Source organism: Passer montanus, unplaced genomic scaffold, assembly GCF_014805655.1.
Source record: "Passer montanus isolate IOZ18808 unplaced genomic scaffold, ASM1480565v1 scaffold26, whole genome shotgun sequence".
Lineage (NCBI taxonomy): Eukaryota > Metazoa > Chordata > Aves > Passeriformes > Passeridae > Passer > Passer montanus.
Window position 1 is genome coordinate 8476332 of NW_024367261.1, and position 15904 is coordinate 8492235.

General features: G+C 40.6%; 1 protein-coding gene across 7 annotated transcripts in view; it reads right to left on the reverse strand.

Moving 5' to 3' along the window:
* The window catches only part of KIAA0319 (KIAA0319 ortholog), a 52979-nt gene that overhangs the window by 22114 nt on the left and 14961 nt on the right, over window positions 1-15904 (reverse strand). For all 7 annotated transcript variants that reach the window (XM_039712170.1, XM_039712168.1, XM_039712167.1 and 4 more), the window contains 2 exons: window positions 9538-10307; window positions 2083-2266 (listed from right to left, as the gene is read on the reverse strand). In XM_039712170.1, the coding sequence (XP_039568104.1) occupies window positions 2083-2266; window positions 9538-10307 (954 nt within the window). The remainder of the gene's footprint in view (window positions 1-2082; window positions 2267-9537; window positions 10308-15904) is intronic.

The following is a 15904-nucleotide window of genomic DNA, read 5'->3' on the forward strand; positions in this document are numbered from 1 at the left end:
AATCCTTAATGCATTATAAAATAATGAACTATTTAATCATGACTGTGATTCCTTCACCTTGTACCAAACAAATGTTTTTTTTCTTCTCCGGCTATGACGTTTAATTTTCCCTACTTCTGTTTCAGAGAAAAGCATTCTCATTCTTCCTTTATATCAGAGGTAACAATGCTCTGCATAAAGAGTTATGTATTTTTCTCAGTAATTGGAAGTGCAGGAATTAAAAAGACACAGTTACAGAAGACAAAAAAATCATAGTAGAACTCTAATGTCACACTTTTCCTCAGCAAGAAGTATTACTTCTGTGTTCGTGTGGCACTTGTAAGGCAGGTTCCAATGTACACCTTGTGTACTTTTTAAAAAATCTACTTGCACAGCAGGGCAAATGGTTATTTCTTATCTGAACTACCCATTCAATCCACTTGCTATCCAGTCCTTGTCTGTGAAAACTTTTCTCTTTCAAAAAATGCCAAAGTATACAAAAACGGTCCCCAGAAGAAATATACCAAAGCACAGCTTAGGGAATGTTCACTTAGTCCTGTATTTTAAATGTCTCAAATATCTTCCTTTTAATATTGGGAAGCCACAGAACAAAAGTTCTCAGAAAGCAGCATTCACTAGTGTCTAAATGTCCAACTTACAAACTCAGAAGAGATGCCAAAGAAGTTACTCAGCAGTGGCAGCTGATGGGTCTAAAAATGATGAAATGAAGACACTGACAACACACTTTCTGTCACTGCTACTTAAATTCACCCAATGCTTCACAACTGATCATGAAAGTTGCCCTACTCACCTGTGGAGCAAAGGTTTGCACATGAACCTTCACATGTGATGACAATAAAATGGCTAGAAGAGGGTAATGGCCAAAAGAGAGAAGGAGGGACTGTCATTGAGACTTTCTAGACAGTCTGGCTGAGAACACACAAACTTTAGGCAAAAGCAGTATAAAGCACCGTTGTATAAAGTGGTTCCTACTGTGAGATTCATCACAACCTTCTCTTCAGCTTCTTTTTCCAAACTCCTTTTTGGGTCCTCTTTAGCCTCCTCCTTCACAGGAGGAGAGGGAAGAGTTGCCTAGTCAACAGTCAATGGTAATGATGATCCACTGTCTTGGACAGGAATCTCTTGTAGTTTATCTCTTCCTCTTAGCTTCTATTGCTATCCTGGTTGGCAGGTTGCATTTTGGTAGAGGGTATCAGGCATGTCTCAAACCAGACTTTCTCTACCAGGAAGCAAAGGGCTTAGCTCTCCACATCCCTCAGTACATTAGGAGTGCAGAAAAACACACATCTGTGCTTCTCTGCTTCTTGTGGCCCTCCTAACTCTTTGTCAGTGTGCACAGGGAGGCAGGAAACTCAGCAGGAGAAAGGAGATACATGAACATACACACTGAATGTAGCACGACTACAGAGGACACAGTGGTTAAAAGTCCTTTTCAAAATAAAACCATTTGTTCTGCAGCTGTAAGTGTGATAAGCTTTCCCACAGTTTTGAAATTAGAGCAAAATTTTGTTTCCCCAGGATTTGGAGGCCATGTTCTCCACTGTTAAGGGCTGAGCTTCCTCAGGTTCCACCTATGTTGCTGCATGGTATCAGGCAACTATGGATAGACTTCCACTGCAGAGTTTCTAAGAAGGAGCAATGGTCTGAAGAGTCACACCAAAAATAACAACATGGCTAGAAGAGACTATTCTGAAACCCCAGAAAGCTTCAAGTATTGCTTACAAAGCAAAAAAAAAACCAAACAACAAAACAAACAAAAAAACCCAACAAACCCAAACAAAAAACTAAAACCTTTAAAACAGGTCTTACTTCTGCTTTTTACTTTGCTGTATGTCCTTGAGTTGTCATTTCCCACTAATGGTGGACTTGGTCAGGGTTTTGCCTCAGCATTAAGTGACTACAGGATCTGGGGTTTGCAGTGTTACTGTAGGTCTACAGGTTTAAAGTGGGATTATGTAACATTTGGATAGAGAATGAACTCCTACTAACAACAGATTGGAAATATGACAGTAGAAAAGCCATCCCCACCCTCTGTCCAACCTGCAGGTACCCCTCAGATTGCCAGCTCTGTTGAAGCATTACCTGTTTTAGCAGCAGTAGCAGATGGTGTGAACAGCTGCATGGGCTCAGATGTTGCAGTATTAGTGGGAAGTAGCATGATCCCACCTTCAGTGGCATTCTCTGGGACCACTGTGGGAGTCTGGGTTTTCTCTGACACACCTGAAGAGAAATCTGGTTTATCTGAAGAAGAGAAAGGTGTAGCAACCTGAAAAAAAGGAATTATAGGGAAAGAGCTGTTGTGAGATATTTTTCACATTTCTAGATTTAGAGGTATGCTGTTTTTTTAACAGCACGTAGGATGACCCTAGTGATTTATGTTACTAGAAGATTTTATTCATGTACAGAATGCCCATCAAACAAGGACTGGGGTTTTTTTCCAATCAGGCTTTGTAACAATTGCTAATAATTTTTGAAGTTTCAGATGTAGAACAGTGATGAGGTAACCTGGAATACAACTAATGCTACCAGTTACCAAAATATTAAAAAAAAAAATCAGTACAACAGGTCTAAATACAGTCATAAACATTTAGAAGCCAATGTCAGAAAGCCTATGTCGTATTATTGTCTTGAGCCATATCCAAACATAAGAGAATTCTTGCTTCTTAGTACATCTGCTCAGTACACAACTTGCTCATGCCTTTTTATCCCCTCAACAGTAACATAACTCCCTACATGTCTCTACTTCAGGCATCAAGCAGCACTGCCTCACCTTGTTAGTAAATCAGAACTGCTGCAAAGGACATGGCAAGTGTGGCACAAATAACTCAGCACTGGGTTAATCTTGCCTTCCAATGACACATTACCCTCAATGGGCCAGCAGGTTTTCCTTAATATTCTTAAGACTTATTTTTGATCTAATGATATGGGATAAACATTTTTCCAGTTATGGCTACTGTGTTTGGGATACAATACAGCAAAATACTATTATTTGTACATCGTCTATTAACTGAAGAATAGGATTATGAAAGTTGGCAAAGTGTATAACTAACATCACAAACAGCTGAGGTGGAAAGGGACCCCTGGAGATAGCCCAGTTCAGCCCCCGCCCCCAAAGCTGGGTCAGCTACAGCAGACTGCTCAGGACCAAATTCAGACAGGTTATGAGTATCTCCAAGGACAGAGAATCCACCTCTCTGGAAAACCTCCAATGTTTGGACATCCTCACAGCAAAAATATGGGGTTTAGTGTTTAAATAAAATTCCCTGTATTTCATTTTGTGTCCATTGTATCTTGTCCTGCCACAGAACAGCACTGGGAAGAGCCTGGCTCCATCTTCACACCCATAAGAGTTATTTCTATACATCTGTAAAATCCCCTGAACCCTTTCTGCTCAAGGCTGAACAGTCCCAACTCTCTATTCTTGTATTTCACGTGCTCTACTTTCCCTTTGCAGTTTGCCTCCCTAGGAAATAAGAGCAGCCCTGCCTTCTGGACAGGAGAAAAAGCTTCTTGTGCAGCTGGGAATGTGAAAGCAATGCCAGGAACAGTTCCTTCCCAGCCTACAACAAAACAGAGCACGGAAGTCATCTGCAACTCCATCTCAACCTTCAACAATGGACACAGAGAACAAATCCCTGTGCAGTGTCAGGGATTGTGGCTGCCCACCACTGAGGATTCTGAAGACAACACCAAGAGCTGCACTTTTGGGTCAGTCCATAACACAGACAAGGCAAGCACCTTTGTGGTCACACCTCCAGCTCTGCCCTATACGCAGACAGTACTCTCTGAGCAGCTGGATACTCATAGCAGGATCAGGGACTGCAGCTCTCCTAAAGTAGTGCCTTCAGGAATCTCCTCCTTGACAGCATCATGCACAGGAAGAACCTCAAGCCCATCCTGCTTTGTATCTTGACAAAAGGTCTTTCCCCCAGATAGGCCTCAGCTACATACTCACTCCACCCCTCATCTTTATAAAAGATTTTTTTCCCATACTTGGGCAAAGCACAGTGTTCTTTTGCCTCCTAAACTTGAGGGAAGCCTACTTTCCTGAGCTTCCTCTGGCTTCTCTCCTCTCATCTCCTCATCCTTTGCCAATCCAGTAGCTGAAAAGCAGCCATCATGGCTTTGGACAGACGGAGACAAAGTCACCTCAAACATACCTTTCCAAGGTGCCTCTTCTGCAGTGGCAGCAAACATCACTTCAGTCAGCAAGCCTAGACAAGACACTGCAGTCCAAAAAGGTGCCCTGTGGCACTGTCACATCTGAAGTGGTGTCACAGCCAAAAAGACAAACTAAAAATGTTAGCAGACAGCAGACAACTGGGGCAGGGACAACACCAGAAATTAAGCTTTCAGACAGAAACTGTTACTGAGAGATTTGCTGGAATAGATGTGAAGGGCAAGATTAACCTAAATTCCAGCTTGGAAAGCGAAAGTTAAATGAAAGAAAATAATTCATTCTGAGAGTGAGTCCAATAGGCAGTTCTGCTGGTAGGGACTTGTGGATTGTTTGCTTTTACCCTTTTTTACAGCCACTATTGCTTGATACAAACACACCAATGGTGAGGGCCCACATCGTCCATTTCCCTGGGTTTGACTTGAGTGCAAATCTCTTGAGAATTCCAACAGAAAATAAGAACAGCCATATAACATGAAGTACAGACTTCAAAATAAAGGTAAATCTAAATATCAAAATATCTTTCAGGAGTTTTATACATCCTCTATGGATCAAGTCAATGTATTTTTAAACAGACAGAACTGTTCAGCTTCTGCAGGCATCAAAATTGAAACAAAGCCAAAACAAGAGATGAACATCTATGTTATTCAAATGCATTCTAAGTCTTAAATATGAATTCTGAAGGCAAGCCAATCAGACACTAAAAGGCTCACCATCACACAGAGTCTGTCAGCCATTTTAAGGCTTCTTAGGTAGAGATTTATGCATTTTGATTGAACCATTATCCCTGCAAATACAATAAGCACAATAATTAAGTCAGGCCTTATCTATTGAGTAAATGTTTGGAACATTGCAGCATCAACACAGCAGCAGCTAGACTCTGGCTAAGACCTTAAAAACCTCACTTGGCTTAGCAGATCAGCTGGAAATTAACTGGAAATTTTAAAAATAAATCTGAAGTAGAAATTTTGAAAAGAAAATTAATTCTTTGCAAATATCTCACTTCAAGGATGGGCAGCACTGCAGGTTTCTGATCTGGGAAGCTGCACAGCACATACTCTGTACAGATTTCTGAATGTACTCATGTTATTGAGCTGCCAGAGACTGAGAGTCTATAAGATCCCCCTGAACTCTGATGTAAACCCAAAAATCAGGTGACTCATTTAAGTGACAAACCCCATATTCTCTCTCCCAAATCACATACAGAAACTCCCTGCATTTGACTGCATTTATGACAAGGATGCTCCAAGGGCACAGACTCCAGAGCTCTGTGTTTGTCTGGTTTCTCAGTTTAAAATCTCTGTGCAGGTCCTTGCTCAAAGAACACAGCAGCTGACACCACATCCTGCTGACAACTGTGAAGGGAGGGAATCAGGGAATCACATTTTTACCACCTTGCTCTGTCTGGCTTGTCAAAACAGCTTTGTCTGGAAGCTGCAGAAGGGAGTGCATCAGCACAGATCCAGGAACAGAGATATAGAATTGCTGTGGCAGAATTGAGAGGATGATAGGAAAACATTGTATAATGTGCAATAACCAGGGCAATTCATTAAACTTAGTAGCAAGCATGATTTTAAGAACTTCACATTTTCATTACCAATACAAAACCACCACAGTTTGAAAGGTTGTTTGGATTATATACCAATGAAAAAGCTATCTGGAGACCTCTCAGCATTTTTAATCCAGGGTAAAAATTTAAGATTTCCTTCATAACAAAATTTGGTTTTCAAAAACCAACTTTTTTTCAGAAGGAAACACAAATATGTGCTAAACAATCCATATAAGTTTTGATGAAAATGTCTGCTTGCTGGAGAAAGAGACATATAAGAAGGAAGTCCTATCACCACAATACACCACAGGCAGCTTCTTTTTCACTAGGGTCACAAGTCAAGTTCCCAAACCAGAAAAACTTGAAGCCAAGCTGAAAATTTGTGTTGGGCATACCTGGCAGGGCTTAGGTAGCTGAGGACTGGCTGCAGGGGCCACCCTGGTGGTCCCAGTCAGTCTGGCAGTGGATGGAATCAAGCCATCATGCATCAACATTGTAATCTCTCAAACCCAGTCAAAAAAGGGCAATAGCCAGGGGATACAGGAGGATGCAGGGGGATGCACAACAGGAGGCATGAGAGGAAATATCTGGAAGCAAACATTATTGTGTACGGGGCTGGAGACACCCTCGTGGAAACATGCACTCCATGCCACCTCCCAAGGAAATGAGCCCGTAGAGAAGCCCACACCAGTGCAGATGAAACAAAAAGGAAGGAACAGTGGCAGGAAAGAGAAAGAAATTACAAGTGGCAGAAAGGAGACTGCCATGCACTGACCCCAACCTCCTGTGCAACCTGTTTCCTTAACAAAGAGACCCAGCATAATCTGCAGTGAAAGGAAGGGGAGTGCAGACTAGGAAGGGGAAAGAGATGTATCTGGACTGAAGCTGATTCTCCGGGAGGTCGGGGAAAACTGCTAAAACCGCTCCATTTCTCTATACAAATCTAAATTCAAAGGAATTCCCACCTAGGAAACAAAGGTCACTTTGGCAGTTTCTGAAAGCCTTCTGCTTCCCCAGACTTTTTCTTTACATTAATAGAGAGCCTTTAGAGCCATTTCTCAATACATGTCATGAACAGCTTTTGATATTATCCCATTAACATACTTTCTACAGCTCTGCTCACAGAGCACATCCCAACCACTACACTTGTCTTACCAGTTCTTCAGCATCATTATCAGCTGTGGCTAAAGACTGACCCAGGTTTGGCATTTCATCCCTTCTGCACAGAAAGCAGAAATCTCATTCCTCAGCCTTTTTATTGGCATTTCAGTGGCTGTGCTAGCATAATGTTAGCATAATATAAAGATCACACAAAAATTACTCTGTGTCTCAGCAAGAAGTAGGTTTCTCTCCATTTCACTTTACAATAAACTCCCATCTACAGTCAGTGTAAAAAGACAAAGCTAAATCTTTCTATTCTGGCAGAGTGGGAAAATCAAAGTAGAGATCTACGAAGTAGGCTTGGCCATATATATTTATCACTGCTGCAGGATGTGAAATCTCAACTTGCATAAAATAGTATTCAAATGATCCCTTTGAGACAGGGAACAAACTTGCTCAACTCTTGCACATAGTTTAGATGAACTCTAAGTTTTATGACTCTAAGGCACAAGTCAGTTCTAAGGCAGTTCATTCAGCAGGGACCCTGACAACTGGCTAAAGATTAGCACCATGCAAATGGGTCTTCCATGAGACAGCAAAATGCAATAGAAACAAGTTTCAAGTCTTACTGCAAATCTACAGTGCATAAATATGGTGAAGCACAGAGCTACTGCAAATTCTTGGTGTGGATTGATTTCCATCACACTACACAGGCAGCAACTAAAAGATGCTTGCAAGTTTCCCCTTGTAGATGGAAGGAAATATAGGAGATGAGTTTAGTATAGCAGTGGTTGGATGTCCTTTATACTTTAGCTCAGCTGTTGCCCTGTGTTAGAACTAACTGTATCACTAGTGCTTGACAGAATGTCACTCTAAACTTTATTAGCAGTGACAGTCTATTTTGGTATCATAATCTTCATATGTACATATATACATACTTTTTGTATACTAAGAAAAAAACAACAATATCTACTCTTCTCACCTAAACCCCCATGTTACTTATGCTCATTTCAAAGTGTGCATGGTAGGAACTTTTAAAAACAAATCTCCCATCATCAACTCTGCTTGCAGAAGTACCTAATTTTCAGCTTGCCACAGCACTTATTCTGTTGTCAAGTGTTCTTCCATACACATGAAGACAAGTTCTAATCTCTTCTCATTTGTGCCAATACACTCTAGTCCAACCTAGTCAGTCACAAAAGTCACAGGCTACTTTGACTCTACAGGAGGTGGTCCCCAAAAAGCAGCCTGCTGTCATGGCCCCCACTTAACTCCAGGGCAATCTCCCTTGCAATTCTCCCAAACAGATCCCACAACAGGCCAAAGACTGCTCTACTGCAGACCACAGCTGTGACCCTGCTTCCTCACTTATTCCTGCCCCTCTTAGGAGCTTCTACCTCATGCCTGCATCCCTAACCAATCCTTTGTTTCCTGCAAGGGTGAGGTCCAGCAGAGTCTCTCCATCTCAACTCCTGGAAGCAACTCAAAGCAATAACCATCTTGAAGTTATCAACAGCCTTCAGAAACTTGCTGCACAGCTTTTGCCCTGCTCTCTTGCCCTCCTAGTAGGTATTGGGGGGTCTTAAATCCACCATGAAGACCAGAGGCACCTTCCAGTTACCTGAAGTCTTTATCTGTTTCTTATGACTTGCTGCTCTCCACAAATCAGTCATCCCCTCCCAGAACTGCAGTTGTCACAGACTTCACACAACTTTCTTATTTGCTTGCATTCTACTTCCCTACAGTAACAACAACAAATTAGCATTTTTACAGCAAGAGATACTTGCTAGTTACAAAATCTTGTGGTATTTAGAGCAAGTCAGCTAAAACTGATCAATTTCCTCTTTCCTCTGGCAAGGGGAATCAAATCCAGGGAATACTGAATTTACAGCCTGTTTAAACTTTCCAACTGAACCCACCCTGTTCTTAAGAAATCAAGGCCCCTTTAGTCTCAACTGATTAAACTAGTTGGCATAAATAGAGAACAGGTGCACCTTACATAAATAGAGAACAGGTGCACTTTACTTATACTGACTTACATATTGGATTTTAGGCAATTAACTTATTTTTCTAATTATCAGACTTAAGGATTCTGAGAACAGAAACACTGTATCCACTTTATCCTGCTGCACATCATGGTCCAAAACTGCTATAATCCCTCCTTAAGTTCCATGCCCCTCTCATGTTTTAAAAGCATTATAAAAATTAACTCAGCACTTACACCTGTAACACCACTGTGCATTGGTAGCATGAAATCCATGAAGCAGGCCTAATTTAATTGATGGAGGAGCTTATGTTCCCTGATCCTGGCCTTTGGATACCAGAGGGTCTACTAGTACTGCTCTGCCAACTTCTTCCAGTGAGTCACCAGGGGTCAGAAGTGAAGACCACTGTAACACTATAACACCAGGTCCAGGTTCACTCATTTGTACACTTTCAAGGAAACCTCCCAGTGCCCTAAAAGGAAATTAAGGAACTCCTTATCATCTGATGAAAAAAAAAAAAAAGTCCTTTAGTAATTCACTGGCCTCTTAAGACAATCCTATCCTCTTCAGCCTCTTCTACTCTTCTAGACAGTAACACAACTGTAAGCCATTTCAGAGTTGTAATATCATAAAGCAATAACCTAAAATTTTCAAAGATTTGAAAACTAAAATAATTGCCAAGTAGCCTTACCATACTCTGCCTGCTTCCTTAGGGGGAAACATACCTCTTTTTGCAAAGCATCCTCAGGTTGTGCAAGGAGTGGAACAGATGCTTCCCTTTCGAATGTCTTCCCAGGGAGCGGTGTAATCTCTGGAATGGACGACCTCTCTGTGGAGTGTTCATTGACAGAAGTTAGTTCAGAGCTGTTTTTATTCAGAAGGCTTTCCACCTTCCCAGCCTCTCCTTTCTTTTCAGCAAAATCTTCCTGGTTATCTCCATCATCACCCGTGGACGCGTTGAAGCCATTTTCACCTGCCACTATCAGGCCCCAGTCAGCATAATCCATACTGTCCTTCTGCTCGTGTTTGATGCCCACCTGAAAGGGGTCCTGCTCCAACTCTTTATAGTCATCAATGTATTCAGGTATCTCCTCAAGGCTGGGATCTTTGCCAAGCAGAGACAGCTTCTTCAGGCTACTTACTTCCTCTGATGGTTCATTTTGGAGTCCTACAGAATGGACCATGCTTGGGATCACTTGCCCAAACCCTAGCAGTGAAGCTGGCCTCTGAGAAGACCTCAGCACAAAGGTAAGGTAGGACTTGACAGTTTCAATTTTTTTAGGTTCACAATTGTCCTTGTGTTGGCAGTTCACGATGTAACAGCGCCGTTCAAACATCCAGGACAAGTCACAACCAGAGAGGTCACAACACGCTGCGATGCAGTCGGACACTGACAAAGCGTGAGGAACTCGCATGATTTTAGTGGTTTCTAAGTTGGGAGATATTACTGCACCTGAATATGTGGCTCCTTCTCTGCACTGCTCACAACTGGAACCTGCAACAACACCACCAACATAAGGCACAGCACTACATCCAACTCATAATATAATTTACTGTGACCATAAATAGCTTTCAAGATAGAGACATGTGGTATCCTGTTTAAAAAAGCTCATTTCCTTTCACTAACATCACTACTACCTTTTTTAAGCATGTCCCTTTGCAGGAATATTTGTACTTTGTAGGATTTTTCAGTGTAGGACCTTGACACATTTTGCAGAAGTACCTTTTACTCCTGTGCTACAAATTCAAATACATAGAGATGAAAGCAAGTTGTCAACACTTAAAAACAAGAAAAGAGTGGAGAATAAAAAAAAACCCCAAAACAACAACACAAAACCACCCAAACAAACCAAAAAGAAATCCAAAACCATGTGGTACTATCTCCACTACTTCCACAGCATGTTCCTACTGTGATCTTTAGAAACATGTTTTAAAACAAAACTCAAATAAGATGCTGTAGCATGTTCCACTTGAGGGAGAAGGAAGCAAAACTCTAAATAGCAGAAAGATTTGCCATCTCATCTGAATGTCATGAAGAGTTCCTCACTCCAACATACTTACTGGTCTTAATATAAAACCTGGATCAATTTCTCAAACTTCTGCTGCTTTACCCACAAGTTCATCTGAAAACCCAAGAGCTTGCTCCAGTATGGAGCTCCTTCCTTCATTTCTAGTAAAGCTGAAATTTTTAAACATGACATCAGAATTATTTTCATAGCACATTACAGACAGTGTGAAATGGTCAAAAAAAAAGCATGAATCAACATATATATTCCAGCCAGTTTTTAACATCTTTTCTAGGTGTTTTTTCCCTGCTTACAACTGCTCTTCATAATTCTTCTCTCTAAAATTTGATTATGTTTCAAGAAAGTTGAGTAAAACCAGAAAATTATTCTCTTTGGTTTTCAACTGGACTTGCAATCTCAATGAATGAAAACCAACATGCCCTTACTGTTGAGCTAACACAGGAATGGAAGACTTTGCTTGCTTTATACCTCATTATTCACAATAGGAAAAATGAAATCAGGGAGTAGGAATAGGCTGGCAATAGGGGTTAGGTCCGAATAGAAGATGCAGAGATTCTCCAGCACCACATTACAGCTCCCACCACCTCATCTGGGCTGAACTGCAGCACACTCCTTCACAATACGTGGTCTGAATATAGCTATCAAAATATATGTGCAGAATCAAGCTGCCTGGGAAGAATGTAAAGCTTGCAAAGTAGGTTAGTTCAATGAAAAAAAACCCAAACCCAAAACAAAAACAAAAAACAACAAAAAAACCAAACCCACAAATCAAGCAAACAAAAAAAAATTGCACCATATACTCTGGTTTTGCAGAGCTGGCTGCATGGGGGAAGGAAAAACATGAAACAAAACAATTTAAAAGAAGATTGATGTTACACAAATAAGTATAGCTGAATAGGAAGCTGACAAAAAGGATAAAGAGCTTCCAGTACCATTTCTCTGACTGCAGCTGCTCCTTCACACAGAGCTAGGATGCTGTCAACTGTTCCACTTTACACTTTCAGTGAAAAAATCTATCCAGGGAAACATGCACTTAAAGCAACCTATCCTGTTCTTACACAGCCCAATCACGAAGTATCCTTATCTGTACCCAGAAGATGCTCAAGATTTCTGCATATTTTTTTTCTGTTACGCTGCATATAAACATTTCCTCTACATTCCCTTTTACCTCCAAGAGCATAAGACCATGGCAGAGACTCAGAATTGTCAATTGTCATCTTTTCTTTAAGTTGTCTGCACAACTTAGAAGAGGGGAGCCTGAAAAACTCTGGGTTAAAATGAAGTATAAGAGTCAGACATCCCATTCAACCATTCTGTCTTTTTACAACTCAAATGCATTTAGTTAATCCCATAAACCAGTGGAAAGATGAGTAACAGACCTTTAAAAAGGGAAAACATAAACATGACCTGTGCAAATGTGTAAGATCAGGTCAGTAACAAATCATTACAATGAATACTTTAGGAACAGCACTATTAATGTGGGCCAAAAAGCTCCTTTAATGGCTGTTTTTATCATCCCCCTTCTTTAACTTATTCCTGAAACAGAAAGTAAAGAGTGTGTTAAAAAAAAAAATAAAACTGAAGATTTCACTATTTATTTGTTCAGAACAGAATGACCAGTAGTTCTTACTTTAGAGAGAGGCTACACAACTGGGACACTCCACAGCTCTAACCTGAGGCCAGACTTCAAGTCCTCAATCAGCTTCAAATCTCACTCCACCACTTTCAGTTTGGCACACAAGCTATCACACTGCAGAGTCAACATCCCTCAAAATTCATGGTGCTTCCTCAGCCATAGAGAGAAACAAGTCCAGCACATTCCTAAAATGATACATTACTTTGAACTTAGATCTCCCAAGTATACAACCTTGCCACATCCCAGCCACAAATCTTGGCTACCTGGTTTTGCAAGTGTCAGAAGCCCATGGTTTCATCCCAGCAAGGAACAGAAAAAATCTCAAAGTAATGAAAGTTTCATTTCTTGCTTTATCTAGCCTGAGTTGAATTGCAGCAGTAGGTGTGCAAGAAAGGATGAATTTATCAAGCTATTGTGGCCTCATACTAGGTGTGTCTACTTCACATGAAAAATATATAAGATCTACTTAGAGTGAACTTGATCTGATCTCTAATTTCATATTGTCTTACATCTCATCTCCAGTCTGCAGTGTGCTCAAACAGAGATAGCAAGGTCTCTTATTTACAGAAAATTTACTGAAGGTGTGTAATATGAAAGGTCACTTAGTAACATTTGTATCTGCTACAGTACTACCCACTGTCTGAGGTCATAGCACAGCTATTTTATTTTAGTTAACTGATCTCAGGATCTGTTCTACTCTGACCAGTAATGGCAAAAACTAACATCATGCAATTCTCTGTTTCAGAAAAACTCATTCAAGTTATCAAGACTGATTCCCTTCATTAAAAGCCCCAAAAAAATCTCTGGAACATGAGTCAATAGCCTAAAATTTCTGCAAGCAAAGTGTTTCCCTTCCTCTTAGCTGTGCCCTGTTACATTTACAGTAGGACAACACTGACATATCCAGAGACCTAGTCAGGCAAGACGGTTACCATAAAAAAAGCCCCAACCTATATTCCCTACTAAAATCCTAACAGAGTCACAGTGTGGAATACAGTTTCATTTTAAAGAGATTTCCTTCTTTAATGAGGGAACATCCATCCATACCTTTCTTTGAGCTTCACACTTCTGCTCCTTCACATCTTGGAGCATGAGTCCATTGATGTCAAGAGCCCATGGGGAACACAGCTGTCCCCCTGTTGCATTTGGCTGGAGACCTTTCCTCAAGTGGACATGGAAACATAAGTGTTTCTCTCCTGTGTGCTCACAAAGCCATGAGCACTTGAAAGATCGGGTGGCAAGTATTCTTTAGTCAGTCAGTAGAAAATTGTGACTGTGTACTAACACTGAGGTCATCACAGCTCATCATCCCTGCAGGAAGCCCTGCAAGGGCAGAACTACCCACTCTGTTTGCTTTCCCTAGCAGCAATCTCTGTAAGAAGAAGCAGAAAGAAGTGGCAAGAGGAAATGTACACTAAAAGAGAAAAGCTCAGATTCAGACCTTGCACCAAGAAACGTCACATTTGACCAGAATCCCATTACCTTTTTGCTGGCAGCACAGTATTGAGAGCCCACATAGCACATTATTTTCACAGCCTGAAAGCCTCTGAACTACCTGAGCATGGAGGATCCTGTACCAGTTTGCTACAGGAAGAGTAGGATTGTCCGTTTTCTTGCCATATGCTCCATCTAATCTCTTTTAGCAGCAAACTAGTTTTATTCTGGTTTTAGGCTTAGTTATCTTTTTTCAAATCTATTCAAGTAACTTTTACCTCATTTGGTGAATTTTGAGATGAAAGACATCGCATCAGTAAAAAATAAGTTTTGTTTGTTCCTACTACCATTATAACACTGAAACAATTTTGATAAGTTTCTGAAAGCAAAATTAAAGTAAAATTTTAATTTTAATTTTAGTTACAGTCATCTAAGAGAAGAAATTAAAATTCCAATTTTCAAGCTAGAGATAATTTCCACAGCAGAGCTATAAACCCCTGCAAAGCACACTTCATATCATAAATGATGAAAGTATGGCTTATACTCCATCAGCTTTGGTAATGCCCTACTGAGGGTACTGTCCTTGAAACCAAAAAGCAGTATCACTGACATCTGAACATTTCAACATCTGAATGTCACTGCATTGGTTCTTCTAGCAGCAGCTAACATCTTTGCACACCATGAAAGCATTTTCATTCTTTTACTTCAGGCTTCCCTGGGGTTGTCTCTCAGGTGTTTAAACGCAGATACATATGCGATAACAAAGGCTATCAACAGTAAACATCTAGTAAACATCTGCAAATAATGATCTGCAAAGCTTTTATGGTCACTACAGCAGTCTTCACACTTCTTGTGTCCAGAATCTGTCAAGGCATCATAATTACTTCAGTGGGTCTGATGATCCTTTCCAAGTATTGCTTTCAGTCCATGAATTGTCATCATCCCTGTTTGTCCATGATAAACCGACTAAGTGCTATTTCAATAGAAGGGAAAAAAAAAAAGACTAAGAAAAAAAGAAGGGTCGATGCATGGGTGCAGCTATTGCATCCCTCCACAAGGACATACCAGACCACTTCCAATGGAGGTATGGACAATGCAAACTAACGTGGCATATGGCGTAACTCACTCTGATCTCAGAGATTGTAATCACAAACTACACCATCTCATATCTCTGGAAAGATCTGAGTGAACCGGGACACTAGAACATCTAGGCATGGTAGTATAAGTAACAAAGAATGCACCATGACCCCAGGGAAGAGGTTCCACTGTCATTTCAAAGGCACACCCACCTCTTAAAGTGTTCCTTGACACTCCTGGTCTGGGCTTTACATGTTAGACATGTAAGAAGAAAGGGTATTAACCTTTTTCAAAGTCCAAGACCAGTAGTAGTGAAATGTGCTGAAAATTAAGGGCTTGTAATATATTTAGAAACACCTTCTGCTAGAGTAAAGAAAAGGACATTGGTGAAAGCTATCAAGGAATCTGGGAGGTCACATCTGGGCTACATGGACTTGAAAACAGGAGACTAGATGACACAACACCTATGACTGCAATTACCTGGTGATCGCTGTTTATATTTTTGCTGGAGTGGATAATCTCAAAACAAAGCACTCACCGCACACACACATAAAGTATGACAAAACCTAGAGTCAGTCACGAGAATGCTATTCATAATATTTGCAGAAATGCATTTTAACAGCAGTATTTGCAAGCTCTGCTTCAAATGCCAAATTAGAATATGCCTGCTCAAGATGAGAGCTAGACATTATTGCTTCCAAGATACTGGACTCCCAGTTGCAAAGCAAACTCACTTTCTGTGCTGGAAAACAATGTCTCTTCTCTCTCTTAGAGAAAAAAGAAATTGATACATTAGCAAAAAAACCATTAATTAATGGCCAGAATAACTGAAATGTGTTTCAATATATGCTGCTTTCATCAATGAATGGATGAAGATTATAAGCACGTTAAAGAATATGTATATGGATAAATTAGGAG